The sequence below is a fragment of the Lithobates pipiens genome, unplaced genomic scaffold (genome assembly GCF_037356315.1).
Source record: "Lithobates pipiens isolate NorthernLeopardFrog02 unplaced genomic scaffold, aLitPip1_a1.2 Scaffold_23, whole genome shotgun sequence".
NCBI classification, from domain to species: Eukaryota; Metazoa; Chordata; class Amphibia; order Anura; family Ranidae; genus Lithobates; species Lithobates pipiens.
In genome coordinates this window covers 166240650-166268222 of record NW_027507785.1, presented here as the reverse complement: position 1 = coordinate 166268222, position 27573 = coordinate 166240650, and the positions used below count along the sequence as shown (strand labels likewise).

Genomic DNA, 27573 nt, shown 5'->3' with positions numbered 1-27573 from the left:
TTTCTAGCTCCTACCCAAACAAGAGGTCTCTTTCAAATGAGATGCCAAAAGCCTAACCTTTGAGGCCGGGTCCCCCCACCAGGATTTTAACCATATAGCCCTGTGAGAGGAATTTATGAGGGCAGCGGTCTTTGCCGATCGCTTGACCCACTCAGCAGATGTGTCTGCCATATAACCCGCCGCTTTGTGCAGCATGGGAAGGGAATAAAGAATTGCCTTCCTGGAGGTCCCACTTTCCAAATGGCCTTGTAATTGGTCTAGCCAGTACCTTTGTCATGGCTACTTCCCATGACCTTTTCAGCAGTACCTCCGTCCTCTTGTCCATGGGTTCCCTAAGGACACCCATGTCCTCAAGGCAAGGTCCGTTGATTTGGCGCACTGGGAAAAGGCCGTGTCCACTTTGAACACTTTGTTCCAAATACAGGGGGAATCCTCACTGAAAGGGAATCTCCTCATCAGACTCATCAGTGCGCAATGTACTGGAAATACCCTGTTTTGGTCTTCTTTCAGGATCCGATACATCTGGTCATGTAGGGACAAGGAGGCCTGCTCTTCTTTGATCTCTAGCGCCTCGTAGATCACCCCCAATAAGGCATTCACCTCCTCAAGTGAGAGCCTGTATCTAGGTGAACTTGTTCCTTGGCTTGGAATATCTTTGGATGGTGCCATCTCACTTGGCTCAACACCAGAAATCAATTCCTTGCATGCCCCCATTGCCTCCTTGTAAACCAATTTATCAATGCAGGGTTTACAAAGGGGCTTGTTCCACCCTTCCCTAAATTTGTTCATACATGACAGAAACCTCTGCTTCCCCCGGACTTCTCTGGTTCTTTGTGCTGAGCCTAAGACAAGAGAAGGAGAGAAGAGAAGGGAGGCAAAAGGAAGGGAAAAAACAAAGACAAGCTGCCATCAGAAAAAAACAAAACCTTAGCCAATCAGTGGGTGAATACCTTCACCAACACCTATGTGCACCCCCACCAGCGCTGATGGGATTCATGTGACTCTTTAACCCGGATCCTGTCTGAAATAGGGGGGGCTACAAAAAAAGGGCTACATTTGTGTCCATCACCCCCCAGCCCTGTAGGTCACCCCAGTGTTCGCCTACCCGAGCTGGGCCGGCAACACTGCTACCTGGTTCAGCTGGATCCATGCTGTCCTCTGTTCCTTGCTTGAGCATCGCACTGTGGATCCGAATCGTCCTGTGGCTGGTGTTCTTTTAAAAGAACCACCATGGCTCCTGCGTCCACGCCTGCCATGTGACCCGGAACTGGAAGTGGTGCGCCAGAAGTCCCCACCCTCCTCCTGTGTCCTCAGGCCGGAACTCGAGGCCTACGCCTTTTTTTTCAGTGCAATTCCACCTAAAGGTGCAGTGGCTCCTTACCTTACTGCTCTAAGGTAATAGTTTAAGATTAGCTAGGGGTTTTCCAGATTCTAGGATTCTGAAAACGATGTCCCTAAGTATTCCCTTATCAGTTACGATCTGTATGGAGCCTGGTGAATATTTCTTATATATATGTGTTTTCTTTCTCTGGATAATTAGCAGTAGAATTCCTCTCAGGAGAGCGCATCAGCAGAGGGAGAAAGAAGGAAAAGCAGGGGACCCCAATAGTGAAGTATGTTGAACTAGTGTTTATTTTTTGACAGCAAACAAGGTACGGTATATTTGCCTTTAGTAAATCAACCTCCCCATTTCCACAGCTGGACCTCAGCTGACAAATTTTAAAGGTTTGCTGCAGGGTTAATCCTTTGTTACACTTAAGCCGCGTACACACGGGCAGACTGTCTGGCCAACTTAGTCCGTCTAAACACATTTCAGCGGACAGTCCGCTCGTGTGTGGGCTTCAGCTGACTTTTTCAGCGTGCAGTCTGGCGGACTAAGTATTTCGGAATTTCCGTAATATTGTCCGTCGTACTTTGGTTTCAGCGGACAATCCGCTCGTGAGTAGGCTAGTTCGACGGACTAAGTATGGCGCATGCTCAGAAAGGATTTACACGGCGAAAGGTTGCATTGCTGTGTATTGGACTTCCTATTTCTAGTCCCGTTGTACGTGCTGTACACGTCATCGCGCAAACTTTCGACGGACTGTTTGTGCATCCGTGTGTGGTCAAGTCCGTTCATTCGAAAGTAGGACGGACTGTCCGTCGGATTGTCTGACGGACTAAGTTGGCCATACAGTCCGCCCGTGTGTACGCGGCTTTAGAAGTTTGCAGCCTATTCTAGTGCTCCAGCACTGTAAAGATGCCACACAGGGTTTCCACAGCTAGACCTTAGCTGCCATATTTCTAATGTTTGCTGCAATGTAAAACCTGGATTAGCTCTATGAGTTTGTGGCTAATTTGTGCCCTGACCCTGTAAAGGTTCATCCAGTAATTTTATGGACCCTGTAAAGTTCCCACAAAATATTTTTCCAGCTATATCGAAAATCCTGTGCTGTACCTCAATGTTTAAGGCTAATGGGCTCCATTGGCAAATGGAGTATCTGATCGCATCAGAGTATGTGGTAAGATACCGGACAGCATTTTTCAAAACATTTTTTGGCATTCACTAAAAAAACGCTACTAAAATACCACATGGATTATTTTATGAAGTCATTGTATTTTACTAGTGAAAGCCTACACTAATTTACCGAAGGTGGTAGCCAGCCTTCCTAACGCTGTAAATAGTTGGTTGTTAACCGCTTGCCGCCCACCGGCTGTCATATAATGGCCAGGCGGTGCGGCTCTCGTTCTGGGAGGGCGTCATATGACGTCCCTCCCTTTAAACAGGGAATGCGTGCATCACTGTTCATTTGGTGGTGGCGTGTCACGGAGACACTGCTCGCCACCAAGGGGGGTGAACAGCCACTGGGCCGTTCACAGGTGGTACTGCCCCACTTTGCATGGCGCATGTGCACGATCTCGAGCACGCTGTACATGCACGTCGGTGGCGGAGTGTTCCCGGGAACACTGTTCGTCACTGACCCTGGTAAACGGCCATTGGCCGGTGGCTGTTTACCACGTGATTGGCTGTGATCCTTTTACAGCTGATCACTAAATGTCAACAAACCACGTTAACAAGATGTTACTGGGTTCTCCTCCTCACACACCAATTGTGTGTGAGAAGGAGATTGCTTACAGTTAAGACACGCATTAACAACACAATTTAAAGAAAAGAGGTTAGAATGGAGCAGAGCCTCCTTGCTGAGAATGTCGGTAGATGCTACTTCCCTAAAAGACCTCAAAAATATAAGTTTAAAAATATTGGAAAAGAACTCTTAGCTCTCTAGCAGGAAAAAATGGGAGGAAGATGTGGGTGAGTTAACAGATGCCCAATGTAATGGGATAGTAACCTCAATAGATCTGTTGCCCCTCTCAGCAGTCCAGAAACTTATACAACTTTACATAATTCACAGAGCATATTACATGCCAAAAAGATTATTTTGGTTTTGGAGATGTCATCTTTCCCCAGGTCTAGAACTGCAGTTGGCGATTTGATCCATGTGCTCCTTGTGCCTCAAGCTATATAGATATTGGGAAGGGGTGTTGAGTAAAATAAATGTAGTATTTGGATTAGTGCTACGAATGGACCCAATACCCAATGTATATTGGGATATATGGGGCAAAATGTGGGAACAGCATCTACACAAATTGCAGTTTTGAGATGGTTATCATGCTAGGAAGGGGATTACTTGGAAGTGGATAAAGCCCAAGCCACGCTCTATAATGGATTGGCTGAGAACAGTCAATAACAAAATAATAAGGGGAAAACTAGCCTATATAAGAAGTGGAGGCATGGATTGATACCCCAGGACTGGTACCAGAATTTGAGAACATATAGAAAGTCTGTGGCTGTATTATACTATTTTTAACAGTAAAATAGGGAGGGGGAGATGGTAAGGGAGGGGGGATTGGTGAGTGTAATCTAGATGTATGTATGTATGGAAATGGATTTGTTGTTTTTGAAAAAAAGTAAAATAAAAATGAATTGAATTAAATAAATAAAAAAAAAAGGTTCCAGCAAATAGGGGGAAGTACCAGAGGTGCAGCCTGATTGAGTCACCCAACCTCCCTGAGTCACTCACCCTGACCAGATTCAACCCAGCCTGGCAAAATTTTCCTGCACTACAAAACTATGTACACCTAGCACTCTACACTAGAGGATGCTACACTCCTTTTCTCCAGACTATACATATTAAAGTGCTTGTAAAGGCTGAAGGCTTTTTATCATAATACATTCTATGTTGGTAAAAACTTGGGTGTCTTAGTGCAGCTGTCCACCACTTAGGAGGAAATGGATAAGAAAGGATAAAAAGAAAAAGGCAGCGCGCTGAAGAGACCTGTACATAAAGTATGGTACAAAAAAATAGTAATTTATTGAATGCTAAACTAGGGAACTTGTCCACAATTGTCAATGCGACAAACAAATTCCCTAGTTGGACATTGTTCTTTTAGCATTCAATAAATTCAATAAATTTCTATTTTTTTGAACCATACTTTATGTACAGGTCTCTTCAGTGCACTGCTTTTTTCTTTTTTATCCTTTCTTATCCATTTCCTCCTAAGTGGTGGGCAGCTGCACTAAGACATCCAAGTTTTCACCGACATTCCGATAAGATTTGAATTCAATCCGTTATAGACTGTACATTGGAGCACCTAAAGACTTTTTTCGTGCATCAATACTTATCTGAAACCCATCTTGATCCAGCGATGTTGCAGGAGTGTTTCGGCTGCCTGGGACTTCCCTCCTCATTGGTTGAGACAGCACCGCAGTGCCATTGCCTCCCGTTGCTGCCAATCAAAGTCAGCAAGCCAATGAGGAGAGAAGAGGGACATGAGACGGGCCACAGTTCCATGTCTGAATGGACACAAGGAGCTGTGGCTTGGCTCGGGTGCCCCCATAGCAAGCTGCTTGCTGTGGGTGTCGTCAACAGGAGGGAGGTCCCAGGAGCAACGAAGAGGGACCCGAGATGAGGAGGATCTGGGCTGCTCTGTGCAAAACCACTACACAGGGCAGGTAAGTATAGCCTTTAGTATCACTTTAAGCCCTATATACACTGCCGAATGTCGGGAGACATCGGTCAGTTAAAAAAAACGGCCTACATTCTGCCCGTGTGTATGTCGATCTAACCGCTTCTGTCGGACGAGCATGCTCAGCCAATGGCACAGAGCGCTGATCAGAGTGTTAAGGTGAGGGGGCATCCCCCTGTCAGAAAACAACAGCTCAGCAATGGAGATTGCTGTACTAACATAAGATGGTTAGTGCAGCGGCTCTGACTGGAGCTAATTTTTTTTTTTTTCAGTTGAGCGAAAAACTTGTAGTGTACCAAGCATTAATCACATTGAACTGAAGTTCCACTGCTTTGACCAATCTTCCATTAATGACAATCAATGTTTAATGTTACAGATACCTCCAGGGTTATCAACCCTAATACACACCTTTGTATCATCAGCAAAACAATGATGATCATCCTATATTTATTTGACTCAAACCTCCATCAGCACCTTATTAGACAGCACTTCATCCCAATATGAGTAGAGAATATTTGAGAGGAGAAGAAAAGGGGATTTTTAAGGTGCTAGTGTATTGAAAGTACAAAAAAAAATTTTATACATAAAACAATTAATTTTATTATTAATTATTAAAATAATTTTTACACATTGGCAATCTTTGCATGGTTACAAAAATGACAGAGAGAACTGGTCCATACAGTACAGAGAGTCAAAAGTCAAGAGTATCAAAGTGGTTTACATCTCAAGAGACAGTAGTGACCAAAAATGATTGGGACGGGAAAGAAAAATGCTGGTCTCAGAATGATAGTCTGTTCTATTTGGTAACATTCAATAAACAAAAGCCAGGAGCACAAAATGGTGTGATTGATGAGCAAAAAACTAAAACTATGTCCCCTTTTCATACACAGGAAGACCTCAGTCGGGGGGAGGCTGTGGCAAGTGGCAGCCAGGAGGTCGACCAACGCCCTCCTCCTCGTGCCCCAACTACAGGAGCCCAGCCACAGCCTGGAAGGATGCCTGGAGGGTGGTGCCCAAGGAAGATGAGAGAGTGATGGCCTGGGTTCAGTCTGGTCTGCCAGAAGATGCAGCTTCTTGAAGATCCACATCCTGGGGACATAAATGGCATCTGAATTTCCTCTTCTCTAGGACTTCTGGACCAGACTTCTCTCCCTGAGATATCTACTCCTCAGGCCACCAATTTTTTATATTCTAATTTGTTCATGTCTGCCCTGGGGGCCAAAGTAACACGTTTCTCCAGTGCTGCGTTCCTCTTTTTAGTTTATTGCAACCAAAATAAAGGTTTTTTTGATTGATGAAATACTTGTGTGTGTGTGTTTTCCTTCCAAAAGGCCAGTTTATTTGTGAGCACGCAGGTACATTTCCCCAAAAATAAGTGAAATGAAGGGGTACCAACACTAAACAACCTCCTGTAGATTAAAAAATAAAAACAAAATCTCAAAAATACAATAATGTTGTGGGAAGTTTACACACACAAAACACCCCAAAAATAGGAGAAATTAGCAAACTGTCTTTAAAGGAGATTTTTAGGGAATTAAAAAAAAAACATCCAAAAAAGAATAAACAAAATCTAAAATTGTGTAGATGTGACGCAAACTAAAATTGTATTGCTGAAATGGTTAAAAAAAGAGTAATGAAATACGTTTGGGAGAAGTATGTGTGACTATGAGCATCAAAAGAAGTTCGTTCTTGCAGCATTGTAAAGAACAAGAGAATGCGCTTCATGAAAGAATTTTTAACATTGCAGCGTGACGAATGTGCTATATCGCTTACGAGCAGTAGTTTTACCTGAACGAGCGCTTCCGTGTCGGAATTTGAATGTGAGCATGCGTGGCACCTTGTCCGTCGGAGTAGGCTACACATGATCGGAGTATGTCTGATCAAACAAGTTTGTCGGAAAATATTTCCAGCAAGTTGGAAAACTTGGTCCGACGGATATTCAGACGGAATCAGTCCGATGCAGACCACACACAGTCGGATTATCCGACAGCACGGTTCCGATAGGACACATTCCGACTGATTCTCCGACCGTGTGTACAAGGGCTAACACTAACTGAGAGCATCACATCACCTGCAGTGGATGTATACGACTTTCAATCAAGCCAATTTTCGGTGTTGTCTGTAAATGCATATACAGTGTCTCACAAAAGTGAGTACACCACTCACATTTTTGTAAATATTTTATTCTATCTTTTCATGTGACAACACTGAAGAAATGACACTTTGCTACAATGTAAAGTAGTGAGTGTACAGCTTGTATAACAGTGTAAATTTTCTGTCCCCTCAAAATAACTCAACACAAAGCCATTAATGTCTAAACCTCTCGCAACAAAAGTGAGTACACCCCTATAAGTGAAAATGTCCAAATTGGGCCCAAAGTGTCAATATTTTGTATGGCCACCATTATTTTCCAGCACTGCCTAACCCTCTTGGGTATGGAGTTCACCAGAGCTTCACAATTTGCCACTGGGGTCCTCTTCCACCCCTCCAGGATGACATCATGGAGCTGGTGGATGTTAGAGACCTTGCATTCCTCCACCTTCCATTTGAGGATGTCCCACAGATGCTCAATAGGGTTTAGGTCTGGAGACAATCTTAGCCAGTCCACCATCTTTACCCTCAGATTCTTTAGTAAGACAGTGGTCATCTTGAAGGTGTGTTTGGGGTCATTATCATGTTGGAATACTGCCCTGCGGCCCAGTCTCCAAAGGGAGGGGATCATGCTCTGCTTCAGTATGTCACAGTACATGTTGCCATTCATGGTTCCCTCATTGAACTGTAGCTCCCCCGTGCCGGCAGCACTTAAGCAGCCCCAGACCATGACACTCCCACCACCATGCTTGACTGTAGGCGAGACACACTTGTCTTTGTACTCCTCGCCTGGTTGCCGCCACACACGCTTGACACCATCTGAACCAAATAAGTTTATCTTGGTCCCATCAGACCACAGGACATGGTTCGAGTAATCAATTTCCTTAGTCTGCTTGTCTTCAGCAAACTGTTTGCGGGATTTCTTGTGCATCATTTTTAGAAGATGGACGACAGCCATGCAGACCAATTTGATGCAGTGTGCAGCGTATGGTTTGAGCATTGACAGGCTGATCCCCCCACCCCTTCAACCTCTGAAGCAATGCTGGCAGCACTCATACGTCTATTTCCTAAAGACAACCTCTGGATGTGATGCTGAGCATGTGCACTCAACTTCTTTGGTCGACCATGGCGAGGCCTGTTCTGAGTAGAACCTGTCCTGTTAAACCACTGTATGGTCTTCGCCACTGTGCTGCAGCCAGGGCAGGACTTAGGGTGGTGGGGGCCCCTGGGGTTGAGTCACTTTCGGGCTCTACCTTCTATACATTATCGGATTTATCAGCGTACGCACCGGCGTATAACACGCACTCGAAGTTTAGGAGGGGATTTTAAGGAAAAAAACTTTTAGGAGGGAAGTTTAAGGAAAAAAACTTAAATGCCCATCAATGCACCCTTATCAGTGTCCATCTGCACCCTTGTCCAGTGTCATTGCAGCCTTGTCAGTGTCATTTGCAGCCTTGTCAGTGTAGCCTTGTCATTTGCAGCCTTGCCCCAGTGTCATTTGCAGCCTTGTCATTTGTAGCCTTGTCATTGCAGTCTTGAAGTTTAAAAATGGCGCCGCCAAAATACAGAGTCCTGTTTATCTTGGTGGCTCTCGGGTCCTCTCTTTGGCTCTCGGGTCCTGTCGCAGTCCCAAACGGAGCAGAGAGTAGCCGAGTGTACTCAGCTTGGCTCACGGTCACACCCAGTGCCTGTGTTAAGTCCATCATAGGGCGTGACTGTGAGTGGAGCCGAGCCGAGTACACTCGGCTATGTATCTCGGCGGGGGGGCCCCCTATTTGGCGGGGCCCATGGGCTTGAGCCCAGTCAAGCCCAATGGTAAGTCCTGCCCTGGCTGCAGCTCAGTTTCAGGGTCTTGGCAATCTTCTTATAGCCTAGGCCATCTTTATATAGAGCAACAATTCTTTTTTTTTCAGATCCTCAGAAAGTTCTTTGCCATGAGGTGCCATCTTGAACTTCCAGTGACATCTCTATCAAGGAGTGCGCTCAGCGAGGGGGCGTGACCGGATGCCGGGGTGAGAGGTCCTTCTTAAGAAACCCTGGCTAAAAGAAGGGACTATGATAGGGGTTTTGTGTATGGCTTCTCCTTACCCCTTCCCCTTTTTTTTTTCTTCTTTTCTCCTCGCCGCAAGTGAGAAATTGATATGTTTATGAAGTAGTGGTAGGGGAGGGAGGGCAGATGGGAAGGCTATATCACCCTGGGAGGAAAATTCGGTCACTTTGGAAGCCCCCTAGATGAGCCCCAAGTGGGGTGGGGATGGGGTGGGAGGGGGGAGAAGGGTAAAAAAAAAAGGGGAGGGGGATGAATGTAGGGATGAAAGGGAGGGTGAATGTAAGAATGAAAGTGAGAGGAAGGTGGAGGAGGGGGGTGTAAGGATAAGTGGAGGTAAAGGTTTGGAGGATACACAGAAGGTTAAATCATTAAATATATTAGATAGGAAGCACAGGAAAACAGAAGGGGGGAGAGAACACTATAGTACACAAAGATGATGCACAGAATAGAAATAAGAAATAATTTTGTTGTCAATAAGTGGAAATCGATAAATTGGGAGTAAATAAGGAATTGAGAAGTAAGGTGGTAAATTTCACAAAAAGAGTTAAAATATGTTCATGGAATGTACGGGGGGTAAAAGATCAAGTGAAGAGATGGGCAATTTTTTCCATGGGTAGCACAGGTGGTTATGGGACGCTTTGCCTGCTGGAGACTCATCTTGAAAAAGACACAACCAACGTTTTAAAACATAGGAAATATAGGATACAATATCACTCCATGTATACCCCTTATTCAAGAGGGGTGAGTATCTTGATAGACCCTGGAATAGGTCTATCCTGCAGACAAAGCATGGTAGATGATGAGGGTAGATATGTTTTTCTTTTTTGTGGGATGGAAGATAAAGTATGTGTGATTGCTAATGTGTATATTCTTCCGCCATTTAATGCAGAAATATTATGTGAGCTGATGAGGTTTATTATGGATAAGCCAGGGGTCCCAGTCATAGCGGCAGGGGACTTTAACATGACAATGGATCAAAACATAGATAGGTTCCCACAAAAGGTAGTTAGAAGGGAGGGACCCAGTGGGCCATTATTCCAATTTTGCGAGGAAACAGGATTTGTGGATATATGGAGGATATGGAATCCTATGGCAAAACAGTATTCTTGTCACTCTAGGACGCACTCCTCCTTGTCTAGGATTGATCTGGTGCTATGTAATGAAGAGGCATTGGAGATAACGGAAAAGGTGGAGTACGAACCGAGGTGAATTTCAGACCACTCACCGGTAACTCTTTCAATAAAAATGGGGAGAAGTTGTAGTAGAAAGGAGTGGAAGGTAAATACTTTCTGGTTAGAGTTAATGGAGAATGTGGAGGAGGTGAAAGTTAGTTTGAAGGAATTTTTAAGTATAAATGTAAGATCCACGTCATTGGGAATAATGTGGGATACTTTGAAAGCATCTCTTAGGGGGGTACTGATCAAAAAAAATCTCAGGTTAAGAAACAGTCAATAGCCAAAGAAACAGCAGCGAAAGAGAGTGTAAGGTGGGCAGAAGAAAGGTACTTGAGGGCACCATCGGTAGACAGTTATAGGGAGTGGGTGGAGAATCAAGTAGAATATAAGAGACTTATATGGGAGAAAGAGGAGAAGAAAAGGCTATTTCAGAGGAGAATCTTATCATTAATAGCTAAGGTAAATAGCCCATCTCCTATCATACCGGCGATCCTGGACAGGGAAGGTATTATAAGGAAATCAACCTCTGAGATAGCGAAGGAATTCAAAATATATTATGAGGAATTATATAAAGTCTCAAACTCCAATGTAGAAGGAGAAATGTGGGAATTTTTGGGGAAAATAACAGTACCCAAATTAACGGAGGAAGACAGGGAAGGATTGGAGGCTCCATTGACACTAGAGGAGCTGCGAAAAGTAACAGCAGAAATGGCAAATCAGAAAGCTCTGGGACCGGACGGATTGCCAATAAAGATTTATAAAAAATTTGGGGAAATATTACTATATAACCTCTTACAGGTGTTCAATGGAGCCTTCGAAGATGGGAAGTTACCGTTATCAATGACTAAGGCCACAATAGTGGTTCTGGCAAAAGAAGGGAAAAATCAGCTGGAGACAGCGTCATATAGGCCTATATCACTACTGTGCGCAGATGTAAAAATCTTGGCAAAAGTATTAGCAACAAGAGTAAATAAAAAAATTGCCAAATTGGTACATTTAGACCAGACGGGCTTCATTCCAGATAGATCTACAAGTACGAATGTAAGACGAACGTACTTAAATATGCAGATTCCATCAGAAAATGAAGGAAATAGAGCGTTCTTGTCCCTTGATGCGACTAAGGCTTTTGACAGCCTGGAATGGCATTACCTATGGAAGGTGTTAGCAGAGTTTCAGTTCGGGCCGAGGTTTGCACAATGGATAAGATTGCTGTATACAGGGCCCAGGGCAAAAGTGAGGATAAATTGAGAGTGTTCTGAATGGTTCCAGTTGAGGAGGGGGACAAGACAGGGGTGCCCATTGTCGCCCCTGCTTTTCGCCCTTGCAATGGAGCCATTAGCCATTGCCCTGAGAAAGTCGCAGGAGATACAGGGATTCAAAAGGGGTCAAGAAGAGGAAAAGGTCGCTATGTACGGGCACAACGTGTTACTGTTTCTGGGGGATACGGGGCCCTCATTGGTGGCAGCAATGAAAAAGGTTAAAGAATTTGGATATTTTTCTAGACTAGAAAATAATTGGGAAAAAACAGTACTTTTACCAATAGATCCCTTAAAAGAACCACTGTCAAAACAGGTATCCCAAATTAAAATAATTGATCAAATGAAATATCTAGGAGTGAACATGACAAGAGACCCAGGGCAGTACATAACAGGGAACTTAGTCCCACTTATGACAAAGATGAGGTGTAAAATTCGAGTATGGAAAAATCCCCCCCTCTCAGTAGCTGGTAGGTGTAATCTAATTAAAATGGTTTGGATGCTCCAAATATTAAATGTAATACATAATTCCCCAGTTTGGATTCCGAAACAAAAAAATAGAAAGTATGTTTAGAGAAGTAATATGGAAGAATGGGGTGGCAAGAATTCGCTTACAATCGCTGCAAAGGTCAAGGGAACTGGGAGGCTTGGCGCTACCAAATATGAGATATTATTTGTTGGCAGCTCAATTACAGTATATGAAAGGAAGGAATTTAACGGTAGAAGAGGAGGCAGGCAATAAGCTTCTGCTGAATGATACCCCGCATAATACAGTTGTGGAGGCGGTGGAGGCCGATTCATTTAGGTCCAGATGTCCAACAGTGCAACTGATGGTAAAATGCTGGGATTCGGTAAAGGCTATGTTGGGATGTTGCGGATACTCAGAATTTTTCCCAGTTTGGGAAAACAAAAATCTAGTGGAAATCAGAAAAATTGGGAAAATAGAAGAATGGGATGGGAGGGGCATTCACTACCTACCACAACTGTATAAGGAAGGGAGGTTGAAAACATTTCAGAAATTAAGGGAAGAATACGAAGTATCCAGTTGCTCATTTTTCAATTATATGCAAATTAGACATGCATTGGAGGTACAATTTAGAGGAAAGAAATTAGAGTGGAGTAAGATGCCCGCACTTAAGAAAATAGTAAATATTAAAACATCTAAAGGAGTAATCTCCAATATTTACGGTTATATAAAGGGAGCAGAACAAGAGAAAGAGTAAGCCCTTGTACACATGGTTGGAGATTCCGTCGGAATGTGTCCGATCGGAGCGTTTTGTCAGATATTCCGACTGTGTGTGGTCTGCATCGGACTGTTTCCGTCGGACCAACTTTTCCAACTTGCCGGAAATATTTTCCGACAAAATGCTCCGATCGGACATACTCCGATCATGTGTAGAGAATTCCGATCGGACAAAGTGCCACGCATGCTCAGATCAAATTCCTACACCAAAGCTATTGGCTACTAGCGTGAACATAGTCCCGTCGTAAAGAAATAATGTCATCACGTCGGATTTTCCGACAACTTTGTCCGACCGTGTGTATACAACAGTTTCGGACAAAATCTGTCTGACAAAATCCGATGGATTTGGTTGTCGGAATCTCCGACCGTGTGTACAAGGGCATAGAGAGTAAGAACAGGGTAAAGTGGGAGAGAGATGTGGGCCCAATGACGGACGAACAATGGGGATGGGTTATGGCACTGGGGACCAAAGTCTCCCTATCCCCCTCGCAAATTCTATCTCAATTGTATTTGACACATAGGTCATATTATACTCCCCTGAAGTTGTTTAGGTATGGGAGAAGAAAGGATGCAGAATGCCAAAAATGTGGAGACAGAAGAGGGGATCTGATACACATGTTATGGCGATGTCCTAGGTTATACAGATATTGGAAAGAAGTAATAGGGAAAATAAATCAGGTGTTTGGGACATCATTAGAAGCAGAGGCTAAAATCTGTATAATGGGTTTGATAGAAGGGGAAGGAGTGATGGGAGACACTCACACAGCAGTAACTAGATGTCTTTTCCAAGGGAGAAAGTTGATTGCTCATAAATGGCAGAGGAAAGAAGCACCTACAGTAAAAGAATGGATGGAAATAGTTAAAGATACGATAAAGAAAAAGGAATATATATATAGGAAAAGGGGTAATTATAGAAAATATGAAAGGATATGGAAAAACTGGTGTGAGAGGGGATAGAAGTATGTTTTGGAGTGGAAGGGATGAATGGAGAATGGAAGGTAGAAAGTGGGAATAAGGGGAGGGGGGGGCATTAATGGAAGAAGTGGCCGCTCACTAATTTATTGTGATGTTAGGGGTGTTCTATTTCCCCTCTTTCTTGGCGTGATTTGTATTTATCTGTTTTCTGTTGTTGGTATTGGGTGTATAAGTGCCTAAAAGGGAAGAAGGAGGGCACATACAAGGGGAGTTTTTTTGTATTAATATTCTTTGGGAAACAATTGTATATTTTGTGGTTGTCTACTTCTTAAAGCGGAGGTCCACCCTAAAGTGGAGCTTCCGCTCATTGTAACCCTCCCCCCCTCCGGCGCCACAATTAGCACCTTTCAGGGGGGAGGGGGGTGCAGGTACCTGTACAATACAGGTATCTGCACCCACTTCCGGCGTAGATTCTGCAGAAGGTACGCCCCTTTCCGCAGAATCGACGCCCCTTTCCGAAGGTCCCCCGCTGCCTGCTGGGAAACACACGGATCCCAGAGACAGCGGGGACCATCCTTATTGCGCAGCGCGACTCGCGCATGCGCAGTAGGGAACCGGGAAATGAAGACGCAAGGCTCCACTACCTGATTCCCATACCCAAGATGGCGGCGGCAGCACCCGAGAGACGATCGAGAGATCGGCTTCGGGTGCCGACATTGCGGGCGCGCTGGGCGGGTAAGTGTCATTATTTTAAAAGTCAGCAGCTGCAGTATTTGTAGCTGCTGGCTTTAAAAAAAAAAAAAAAAACGGCGGACTCCAGCTTTAACTTAAATTAAAAAAAGGAATTGAATTAAAAAAAGAACTTCCAGTGACCAGTATGAGAAAGTGAGAGCGATAACATCAAATTTAACACACCTGCTCTCCATTCACACCTGACACCTTGTAACACTAACGAGTCACATGACACCGGGGAGGGAAAATGGCTAATTGGGCCCAATTTGGACATTTTCAGTTAGGGGTGTACTCACTTTTGTTGCCAGTGGTTTAGACATTAATGGCTGTGTGTTGAGTTATTTTGAGGGGACAGCAAATTTACACTGTTATACAAGCTGTAAACTCCCTACTTTACATTCTAGCAAAGTGTAATTTCTTCAGTGTTGTCACATGAAAAGATAGAATAAAATATTTACAAAAATGTGAGGGGTGTACTCACTTTTGTGAGACACTGTATATGTCTTGTCAGTTTTTTAAAAACCTAGGTATGAGTAAGCACCTGCCTTGACAGTGTGAAGCGCGTTAGAGGTTTTTATCCTTGTTATATGAATATCAATAAAGAATTTTTATTTCATTGGAGTGCAGCCATCCAGACTTTTGTTCTGTTCTTTTCTTGAAAAAATGAATTGTTGCTCTACATAAAGATGGCCTAGGCTATAAGAATATTGCCAAGACCCTAAAACTGAGCTGCAGCATGGTGGCCAAGATCATACAGCAGTTTAACAGGACAGGTTCCGATCAGAACAGGCCTTGCCATAGTTGACAAAAGAAGTTGAGTGCAAGTGCTCAGTGTCATATCCAAAGGTTGTCTTTGGGAAATATATTTATGAGTGCTGCCAGCATTGCTGCAGAGGTTGAAGGGGTGGGGTTAGCCTGTCAGTGTTCAGACCATACGCCGCACACGGCATCAAATTGGCCTGCATGGCTGTCATCCCAGAAGGAAGCCTCTTCTAAAGATGATGCACAAGAAAGCCCACAAACAGTTGTTGAATACAAGCAGACTAAGGACATGGATTACTGAAACCATGTCCTGTGGTCTGATGAGACCAAGATAAATGTATTTGGTTCAGATGGTGTCAAGCGTGTGTGGTGGCAACCAGGTGAGGAGTACAAAGACAAGTGTGTCTTGCCTACAGTCAAGCATGGTGGTGGGAGTATCATGGTCTGGTGCTGCATGAGTGCTGCCAGCACTGGGAGAACAGTTCATTGAGGGAACCATGAATGCCAACATGTACTGTGACTAGTGTTGTCATGATACCGATACTAGTACTTTTACTCTCACAAATGCTCCTGATGCCTGATCTGATACCTGGGAGAGATTAGGCGAACCGGCACACTCGGAAGTCAGCGGGCGGAACAATGGAATGGATGCTCTGTGTTGACGTCAGCAGTTGGACATACTGACGCCCATCTTGGTACACCCTGCACTTGGCTGCAGTAAGCCAGCAGCGGACGTCTTGTTACACCCAGCCCATATAGATCAGGCTGTGTGTAACAAGATGGCCGCTGCTGCTTTTATGTGGCTGAGTGCAAGGAGTACCAAGATGGGCATCACAGGTAGCCTTTCCTCTTATGGCATTTCAGTGCCTGCCCATCAGTGCCCATAAATGCCACCTATCAGTGCCCGATGCCCATAAGTGCTGCCCATCAATGCCATCTATCAGTGCCCATCAGGCAGTGCTGCATATCAGTACCCATCAGTGCCACCTAATCCTATCAGAGCTCATCAGTGCTGCTTAATCAGTGCCACCTATCAGTGCTGCACATCAGTGACACCTAATCTGTATTGTTCTTTGAAAACTGTCACATAACATTAAAAAAGTATCAGTACTTGTACTGGGTCTTAAAGAAGTGGTATCAGGACAACCCTAACTGTGACGTAGTGAAGCAGAGCATGATCCCCTCACTTTGGAGACCGGGCCGCAGGGCAGTATTCCAATGAGATAATGACTCCAAACAAACCAACAAGATAACCACTGCCTTGCTAAATAAGCTAAAGGTAAAGATGGTGGACTGGCCAAGCATGTCTCCAGACCTAAAACCTATTGAGCATCTGTGGGGCATCCTCAAAAGGAAGGTGGAGGAGTGCAAGGTCTCTAACATCCACAAAGTATTGACACTTTGGGCTCAATTTGGACATTTTCACTTAGGGGTGTACTCACTTTTGTTGCGGTTTAGACATTAATGGCTGTGTGTTGAGTTATTTTGAGGGGACAGCAAATTTACACTGTTATACAAGCTGTACACTCACTACTTTACATTGTAGCAAAGTGTAATTTCTTCAGTGTTGTCACATAAAAAGGTATAATAAAATATTTACAAAAATGTGAGGGGTGTACACGTTTTTGTGAGATACTGTAGCTGCTGACTTTTAATTTAAAGGACATTTACCTGTTTAGGGATCCTGTGATTTCGGATCCCTGAAGCCGTTTCGGCTTGGGTGCAGGCACTGCCATTGCAAGTAAGGGAAACTGGCAGTGAAGCATTCAGGCTTCACTGCTGGTTTCCTGTTGCACTGTGCTGTCTGAAGGGCCCCATTGTCTTCTGGGACACATACACACACATGTCCCAGAAGGCAGCGGGGGGGGGGGGCTGATCCAGATGCGGAAGTGATGTACCTTGCCGCAGTGGCGTTAGCATGGAAGTACACATTTATACACTTGAAAAGGTACAAAGCAAATAGAAAAAAAATATATCCAAAAACGAGTGGTCTTTTGTTTATGACCTAGTTGTATTTTTGCTTTAAACTGAACTGAGAACATATGCGTAAACCAAATCCACTTTTTTTAAAGGAAAAACATGACTGAATGGATAATGCCTGTGTAAAATTACTCTTATGCCCCATTCACACCTGAGCGTAGCGGTTTTGAGCGTTTTTGAACTGCAGCGTTTTTTTTATTTGCCAATAGGAAAAATTATCATTTTTTTCATCATTTGTTGCTATGTTTTTAGATTTTTTCATCTGCTTCCTGGGTGACTGTGCTCCAAAAATGCCCAAATCAGCCCGATTCGAGCGACAAAAAAGGGTCCAGAACTTGTTTGAGCTACAGGCAACTTGGAGTGGAGATGTGAACTATCTCCATAGAGAATAATGGATTTTTTTCCCCTCAAACGTTTTGTAGCTTCAGACTTCAAGCTGGAGTGAATGGGGCATTAGGTCTCATGAATAGAGATGAGCTCAGGCGTGTTCGCATGGAACACGCGCAGAGCCCGCCAGGAAGTCGACGCAGCGATGTGCTAATCACAGGCAGTGAGACATTGCCGATCTCTGCAGCTGCACATCGGGGCAATGTCTCACTGCCTGTGATTAGCGCAGCGCTGACTTCCTGGCGGGCTCTGCACGTGTTCCATGCGAACACGCCTGAGCTCATCCCTACTCATAAATAAGGATGAGCTCTGGCGTGTTCGCACAGCCCACGTACAGAGCCCGCCAGGAAGCTGGCACTGCACTGCGCTAATCACAGGCAGTGAGACATTTCCCGATCTCTGCAGCTGTGCATCGGGGCAATGTCTCACTGCCTGTGCTTAGCACAGTGCCGACTTCCTGGCGGGCTCTGTGCGAACACGCCAGAGCTCATCCTTACTCGTGAACATGGTTGTATTAGGCCATAACATTGAGTATATTTTCATGCCTGGCATTCCAGGCACCTATACAGATGACTATTGTACATTAGTACTGGCGTACATACGTACTTCCAGAACAAAGACTTTCCACTCAGGTGAATATGTCTGTACACTAAATGTTGCTTTCCACAAATCCTGCTATAAAGCTCATACAGCCAGTCGTGTCTATAGGTGGCTGTATGAAGCACCTGGACATTTCAGGCACACAAATACACCGAATTTTACGTTGTTTGCAGCCTAGCACTCAAGGGATATCATATGCATTACAGAAAATTGCACTGTGGTGTGACTGGGCCCTAAAAAGAGAAGCCTCAATCCTATGAGGAAGCCCCAGAGCCCCCTAATAAAGCTTCCGGCTTCAAGTCACGTGCTTTTTTCATAAATCCCCCAAACCGCCCGCTTCTATTGTTGGGAATGACCAATTAGCACCAAAGGCACAAGCCCGGCTAACTTTGGATGCCCGGCCCACGGTGAGGGGGGAAGGTCCCTTCCCTTGCTCTGCCGTGACGTCGTTTCCGGCCCCTAGTGCCCAAGCTACACACAGTTGCAGGAAGAAACAACAGCCGCCATTTTGTTTGTGTGTGAGGGATGGTTTCCGGGCTTGATATGTATACGTACTGCGGCGCCTTTCCACTCACGAAAGATTAACAGAACAGCACGCGTGGGTTATTCTAATCCACCTCGGAGCCGAAATCTGAGAGAAGAGAGGCCGGGGGAGATTGCAGAGCGCCATTCTCCTGCGGTAAGTCCTGGGACTGCCATCGTCCCTGGGAGCGATCCTTCTCCCTCTTCTGGCCATCCTCCTACATTGAAGCCATGTAAGGCCCCCAGATTGCAGGCACAGAACTTCCCCTGGCGATTGGACGATGCAATCAGTGAGCGGGGACGGGAGCCGGAGGATGAGCCGCTACTGTGCAGCGCCGTGTTCAGCTCTGTCACCATCATAGACCCCAGGGAGCCATCCGCGGAATGGTGATGTGCCATCTTCGTCTCAGCTATTAATCTACGTGAAGGGGGGACATCGCCTGGCCTCAGGATCGCGCTGACAAAAGCCGAGCCCGTCCTTCTCTTAATGAGGCCTCTCTCATCGATGAACTGCACATAGAATCCGCTCTGTCCGGGAATACATGGTGCTCAATGGAAGGCTGTTTCTAGGGATCTGGAGTGCTGATCGCAAGAAAACGTCATGGCCGAAAATCTGCTCGATTCTGGGCCTCCTTCGGCCAAGAAGCCCAAGATGTCTTCTCCTGCTCTGTCTTCCAGTGATGGGCCAGGTAATATTGACCGATGAACATCTTTTTTTTGTGTGTGGGGGGGGGGGGGGGGGTGATTACAGGCCTTGCACACGATTACTCTATATATACATCTAGTACATAGTATATGACATGAAATTTACAATGAGTAATATATCAAATCTGCAGCAGATGTGTATGGCAACCAATCAGCTTCTAGTTTCTGCTTTTTCAGTTATTCTATGAAAATGTGAGATGGAAGCTGATTGGTTCCTATTCCCAGTTGAGTTTTGATACATTGCCCACAATGCCTTCATATCTGATGTTCAGTGGATCTGTCTGTTTGCACAGCTTCTAAAGTCTCCACATATGACAAGTGCTATGTCAGGCTTATTTCTGTTCATACCATAAGGATTTTGTTTTTTATAATTGATCACCCATATTTATAAATGATTGGGCATTATCTGTACAACTGAATGAAAACATCAATGTTTGATCCTGCATCTCTGAGATTTCAGAAGTGCGGTTTCTTTGTAGTCATTTTGTCTCAGTATTACTAGGCCATCAAGGAGAATGCTTTGTTTTTGTTAATCTTCCCAGTTAGTTTTTTCTCAAAATGAAAGGCAATCAATGGAGGGAGCATGACACTGTCATTTGGCTTTGCAGTGGCAGTTTTGTTAGGGATCTAATGGATTCCCTAACCAAATCTTCCATGATGTGTGCTTTTTCAGTTATTCAGAGCCAGGTATGTCTTTTATAACAGTGGTATTTGTAGTGCATAATCCTTTTCACTGGGGATTCTACCTCTGTTTTCAGCAAAAGCTCAGTACTGAGAGCAGATTCTGGACCTGTGTGATCAGCCCTGACCAGCTGCTTGTAACACATGATTCATGGCCCAGACCAGCCTCTCATAGAACTGGACTCTCTTCTATTGTGGGTTATTGTAACTTTCCCTTTTCTCTGCTTTAGATTTTTGTCATTATATGTGAATGTAGCAATAAAGCATATCTGACCCCTTCCAGACATCTGTACTGCAATACTGACACCGCACACCTATTTCACTCACTAGTGTCCACAGCCATTAAGGGACATTTTCATTGTCCTGTGTCTGTTCGTGTCCCTTATTAACGTGACCCTGTCATCGGACTCCTGTATTAAAATAACAAAAAAAAAAATCCCAAAAAACTGTACTTGTCTTGAAATATCACTGCTATCTGGCCACTGCCACTTTTTTACTGGACATCCTCTGGTAAAGGAAACTGAAAAATAACAGACTTTCTGTCCGGATCACCAGGTAATACTGTTACAGGTCAGACTCAGAAAAACTAAGACTGCTCTGGTAATTCTAGTGACAGGCTGTTTCATATGTCATTTTTTTATTGTGGCTACAGTGTCACTTTAAGTTTTGATGTAAATGGCTGCACCATTATTTTACAGATTGTTGGAAAGGGTTGCGTAATTATTATATGGCATACAAAATTGAGACTGCTATATTTTCTATAGGTGAATTTCTTTGCATTCCGATCTTTGGGGGTCTTTACTACATTTTAATCCTTTAGAACATGTGTTTGAATAGTTGGCCTGGGAATTTAACCACTGGTGTTAGAAGGTACATTTATGAACGTCATGGTGGACAAGTGGTTAAATCCAGCTGCTGTGGACCTGATACTGGCTTAAAAAGAAGTATAGGATTTAAAAAAAGTATGCTCACCTAGGTAGATGCAGCACAGCATTCTGTGAGCAAAGAGTCAGGGACTGTCAGTCACAAATCTCTGCTCTGCCTCTCCAGCCCTCACTGGAGTACAGGGCTGTGGAGGGGGCGGGAGAGGCTGGCCCAGGCTCTTAGTGGATCGCAGAGCATAAGCCAGGCTTCTGGGCAGATCCTGATCATATGATCGGATCTTTTCAGAGCTTGGACTGGCTCTGTGACATCAGCTGACACCTTGCTTCAGCCCTTTGCCAGTTTAAAATGGACCACAGGAGTTCACAACGAACTGCACTCTTGTGATCTATAGAAGTACAGCCAAAATAACTTTTGGCTATACTTTTTTTTTTTTATATATATATATATATATATATATATATATATATATATATATATAAGGTGGCGAAGGGCTTTCTGATAAGTGATGGGGCTCTCAAAGGGGTTCCTCCCACCAATAGTGCTAGTGGCTCTTGCTGTGTTTCCTGTTCCACGAGGAGCCTATACCATGGGAAACTGCTTCCATGGATGCCCCTCCTCTAAACTGACCCTGATAACCAGGCATACTCAGCCCTGAGCACCGTGGTCAAAGTACGTCCCGTCAGACATAGCTGTCCTCTTTAGAGCGATCTTCAGGCCAGTCACGTGACTCGCAGCCACTTTACAGTTTCGAGACATCACTTCTGTGGGAGGTTACGTGATCTCCTTGGCTGATGTCAGAGGGGAGATCATGGCCCCTCCCGCAGAAGCGATGTCTTGGAGCTGTAAAGTGGCTGCGAGTAATGTGACTGGCCTCAAGAAAGCTCTAAAGAGGTATTTAGAGCGGCCGTTTTTACAAAGGACTTGGATAGTGTGGTATGCCAGCCTCTAATAGAGGGGCTAGCAGTGAAAATAATTTAGAGTTAGCAAACACCTTTTTTTTTTTTTTTGAGGTTTTCTCATCAAGATTGTTACATCTTTTTTTAACCTATGTCCAACAAAAGTTTTTTTTACTTCATATTCTAGTTTTATTCGTTTAGGCACCTTAAAAGTACCCTCTCTACCAATTCAAGTTTTTCCAACACTTTGTGATGTGGTTGCATTGCTCCGCCTATCTTTGGTTGATCTATCTATTGGTATATAAAGCACAGTTGTAACATGCGGTATTTTTGCATACCCAAGATGATAACTCATTGATCTCGCCATATAGACAACCCATTAATGAAAATATGTACAGGTTCAAGTACAAGAACAGATGGGGCACTGGTTTCAGATTGTCTAAGTCACAAATTGTCACTGGACTCACTTGCTCCGGTTGGCAACTTCCCAAAAGATGGGGACCCACCCCCAGGAACACGGAAAGGACCCAGAGTTGAGAATCCACACACATACAATCCAATGAAAGTGCCAAAAAAACAGAATAAAGCCCCTTCATCATTGCTACAAAACAATTACAAACATCAGAAATGTAAAAGGTAATGAATATACAAGTAAAATATAAAAGTCAAAGGGTATATGATTGTCACAATACTTCATTAGAAAACAGTGAAACAAATGGGATGGTGGATAGCATCTAAAAAAATAATATACATAATGCATTCCCTGCATTGAGGTAAAAACATTCTCATAACATTTCTTCTGGCCCCTGAACACTTGACACCACTTTTGATCCAGCATTGTCCCTGCTGGCAGCCCCGTTGTCGTTCTTTTACTGCATTTACAGGCTTGCCAATCATAAGCCTGTAAAATCATAGCTCCTGCATTGCTGTCAGGTGTGGGGGGGGGGGGGGGGGTTGGCAGGGAAGAACAGCAATGGGGCATTGGGTCTCATGACTAAGGGTGAGCTCCGGCTTGTTCGCACAGCCCACGTACAGAGCCCGCCAGGAAGCCGGCACTGCACGGCGCTAATCACAGGCAGTGAGACATTTCCCGATCTCTGCAGCCGCGCATCGGGGGAATTTGTTTCACTGCCCGTGATTATCGCAGTGCCGACTTCTTGGTTCAGTTATCCTGACTTGAATGTTCTATGGCGTCTTTCAGGACAACTGCTGGTACATGCGGCGTGTCAATCTGACACAACGCTACACCAATCTCGGTAAAGAGACTTTGACAGAGGCTCTTTACCATGCGATCAGCCGTGTCCAATCACAGCTGATCAGTATAAACAGGAAGAACAGTTTATCGGCTCTTCCTCACTCGCATCTGACAGACGCAAGTAGAGAAGAGCCGATCAGGGGTCTGCGCTGATTATCACCTCAGCCAAGGTGCCTAAAAAAATAAAAAATAACCCCAGCATTGATCAAATGCTACAAAAAAGAAAGCTCTATTTGTGGGAACCAGTGTTAATATAGTCGACTAAAACATTTTTAGTCTACTAACATTAATACCATTTTAGTCGACTAAAATACGACTAAAACTAAAACAATTGAGATAACTAAAATGGCATTTTAGTCAAGACTAAGACTAAAACTAAATTAAAATTTGATGTCAAAATTAACACTGGTCTGTAGTACATGTTCATACCTCCAATACCATAAATAACATATTAGATTTTCACTCCAGCAGTATGAGTTTGGAAATTGTAGAGAAATAATGCATTACAAATGAACTCTGCCCATTAGATTTTAGATGACTAAAATGAGTTTTAGTCGACTAAAATGTACTGGATATTTAGTCGCCTAAATATGACTAAAACAATTTCCTGAGACTAAAACTAAAATGCCATTTTAGTCCTAAGGGTATAATCTTAAAGCGGGAGTCCGCCGGGAGTCCGCATGTGTTTTTTTTTTTTTTTTTATTTTTATTTTTTTTAAAGCCAGCAGCTACAAATACTGCAGCTGCTTACTTTTAAAATAGTGACACTTACCTGTCCAGCGTGCCCGCGATGTCGGCACCCGAAGCCGATCTCTCTTTTGTCTCTCGGATGCTGCCGCCGCCATCTTGGGTATGGGAATCAGGAAGTGGAGCCTTTCGGCTTCATTTCCCGGTTCCCTACTGCGCATGCGCGAGTCGCGCTGTGCAATAAGGATGGACCCGCTGCCTCTGGGATCTGTGTGTTTCCCAGCAGGCAGCGGGGGACTTTCGGAAAGGGGCGTAGATTCTGCATTATGCTTTACCTTTGCAGGGAAACAAACCCATCAGGGTTTACTTCCTCTAAGTGGTTAAACTTTTTTCACTTACACACAGTCTATTCCATTGACAAACAATGCTTACACTTAAAGCGGGGTTCCATCCTAAAGTGGAACTTCCGCTGTTCGGAACCCTCCCCCCCTCCGAAGTCACAATTGGCTCCTTTCAGGGGGGAGGGGGTGGAGATACCTGTCAGACAGGTATTTACACCCACTTCCGGACATAGACTCCCATGGGAGTCTACGCTGTCTGCTGGGACACACACGGTCTCAGAGACAGCGCGGACAATTCCTATTGCGCTGCGCGACTCGCGCAGTAGGGACCCGGGAAGTGAAGCCGATTCACTTCACTTCACTTCACTTCACTTCCTGATTCCCTCACCTAGAATGGTGGCGGCAGCAGCCGAGAGCCGAGCGATCGATCGGCCTCGGCTGCCGGCATCGCTGGAACCCGGGACAGGTGAGTGTCCATTTATTAAAAGTCAGGAGCTGTAGTATTTATAGCTGCTGGCTTTTAATATTTTTTTCTTTTTTTTTTTTGTAGGTGGAATCCCTCTTTAAAGCGGTAGTCCGCTGGGAGTTCCGCCGTTTTTTTTTTTTTTTTTTTTTTTATTATAAATGCCAGCAGCTACAAATACTGCAGCTGCTGACTTTTAAAATAAGGACACTTACCCGCCCAGCACGCCCGCGTTGTCGGCACCCGAAGCCGATCTCTCGGGTGCTGCCGCCGCCATCTTGGGTATGGGAGTCAGGAAGTGGAGGCTTAATTTCCCGGTTCCCTACTGCGCAATAAGGATGGACCCGCTGCCTCCGGGATCTGTGTGTTTCCCAGCAGGCAGCGGGGGACTTTCGGAAAGGGGCGTAATCTACGCCCCTTTCCGCAGAGAGCTATCCCGGAAGTGGGTGCAGATACCTGTACTGTACAGGTACCTGCACCCCCCTGAAAGGTGCCAATTGTGGCGCCGGAGGGGGGAGGATTCCAATGAGCGGAAGGTCCACTTTAGGGTGGACCTCCGCTTTAAGTTCAAGTGATAAAGAATGTTGTGATTCTTGGCAGACTGCCCAGTTTTTCTCTCCCTTTCTTTTGGTGGCTGTGGCTTCAGAAGAGCATAAAGAATTCTTTGCATAGAAAGAATTGTGAAACACTAGTCAAGATTGCGATAACGATTCTTGACGATTAATTGTGCAGCTCTAATATATATAATTATTTATTCTGGGAGGGGGCAGGATGAGTGACGACAGATTACATATAGGCTGTCCTGTTTTCTCGGTGGTTCTATAATCGGAAGTCCCGTCTCCTTGGCTGGCGTTGGATGACTGTTCTGTCTATCATAGAAGGCGGGACTTTGTATTAAAGAGGCCACTGAGTAAATGGGAGATTCTCCTGTATGTAATCTGACGCTCGTTCCACCCCCTCCGAGGCTGCAGAGGGGCATTGATCAGGCTGCATTCATGTCAATGGTGAGGCTGCATTGATGGGCACTGACCCTTATTTTGCTTCACAGTTCTTTATTTTAAATTAAATTATTTTCCTAAAACTTCCCTCTAAAGTGAAGGTGTGTGTTCTACACCGATAAATACTGTATATCCAAATAACACCCCCAAGCTCATCCTTAGACTCTTCACCCCACACAGCCAAAAAGGCAAGAGAATTATTGTTGGGCAGTGTATTAGTTAATTTGCATTTAATTTTAATGGTTCAGAGAATGTCAGGCAAAATGGTCGGCCCTCACGCATGTTCACGTCATCAAATCTGGCCCTCTTTGAAACAAGTTTGCGCACCCCTGTCTTACAGGATATATTTATAATTTTTTATTTATTTTTTCATTTTGGGCAACCGCTTTTAAAGAGGAAGTAAACCCCTTCAAACCACTTTGACCTACAGGTAAGCCTAGATTAAGGCTTACCTGTAGGTCCAAGCAATATCTCCTAAACCTATATGGTTTAGGAGATATTTGCCCGAAAATGGGCACCGCTGTCTACGGCGCATGCGCCGTAGACAGCGGCGCGCAGGCGCACTAAATGCGGCAAGTCCAAGAATGGATTTGCCTAATTTGTCGACTCCCGTGCGCATGCGCGGGAGTGACGTCATCGCGGCTTCGCCGAATGGCAGCGGCGGAGCTGCGAGACGCGACTCCCGTGCACGGGAGTGACGTCATCGCGGCTTCGCCGCTGTCATTGGTCGGAGCTGCGAGACGCCACCAGCAAGATGGATGCGGCGGACTACAGGGATCAGCGGCGACTTCGCTGGCTCCTGTGTCAGGTAAGTGACACATAATGAGCTACTATGCGATGCATAGTAGTCCATTATGCTTTACCTTTGCAGGGAAAAAAAGAGGAAGTAAACCCATCAGGGTTTACTTCCTCTTTAAAAGGTCTATAGTAAATACTGTTTGTTAATGGTATTTGGTACTATTGACATCATATATATTTATTGAAATTTTTTTTTTTTTTTTTTTTTTAATATAGAGGATAAGCTCACCTTTTTACAAAAAATAATAAATGCACATTATTTTTTTGCAGGTAAAGAAAATGTGCATTTATTACTTTTTGTTGTAGAAGCCTGTAAAGCATTGCATTAGCGACCAGTAGATCACCGATGGCATGCTGAACTCCTGCAGCCCTGTCTGTCTGTCTATCTGCTCGCACCTCAGTACACTCTGATGGGAAGAATCCATGAACTACCACAGTGCCGTGGTAGTTGATTGAGAACTACAAGGATGGAGCCAAATACAGGGCAATCTTAGAAAAAAACCTTTTAGGCCCCTTTCACACTGACGGATCCGCCTGTCAGTTTTTCAGGCGGACCTGAACGGATGCTCCATAGACCTCTATGGAGCGTCGGATGTCAGCGGGGACATGTCCGCTGACATCTGACCTGCTCCGATCCGAAAAAGTGTGACGGAGGAAAAAGCTATTTTTCCATCCGTCATCGGATCAGGTGACAACGGACACTGCGGCCCGTCGTCATCCGATCTCCCATAGGGGAGAGCGGCGCTGTGACAGGTCTGTCCCTGCGCAGTGTGCAGAGACTGACCTGTCATTTCTCTGCTCAGTGGGGATCGACGGAGTGATCCCCGCTGAGCAAATGGATATCCACGGGGCGGATCAGCACTGATCCGCCCCGTGTGAAAGGACCCTAAGTCTGCAAAGGACTTGAGACTGGGAGGTTCCTTTTTAAACATTTTATTGAAGATAATACAGTACATATTATTAGTACATATTTTACAATAAAATATGATATATAATATGAATAGAGAAACTTCTCAAACATATAAGAGTGCAAATAATTCATTTCTTAAAGATGAGGTATATGAGTATGTGCAAACTTTTCTGTACTTTTCAAATTATAATTATTATTGTTAGTACAATACTTGGTGAGGTTAAGATTAAACTA

General features: G+C 44.6%; 1 protein-coding gene across 1 annotated transcript in view; it reads left to right on the top strand.

Annotated features, from left to right (window-relative positions):
* The first annotated feature begins 18680 nt into the window (after positions 1-18680).
* The window catches only part of EP300 (EP300 lysine acetyltransferase), a 108744-nt gene continuing 99851 nt past the window's right edge, over positions 18681-27573 (top strand). Inside the window, exon 1 of the mRNA XM_077452555.1 lies at positions 18681-19409. Within this exon, the coding sequence (XP_077308681.1) occupies positions 19322-19409 (88 nt within the window). The 5' untranslated portion in view covers positions 18681-19321. The remainder of the gene's footprint in view (positions 19410-27573) is intronic.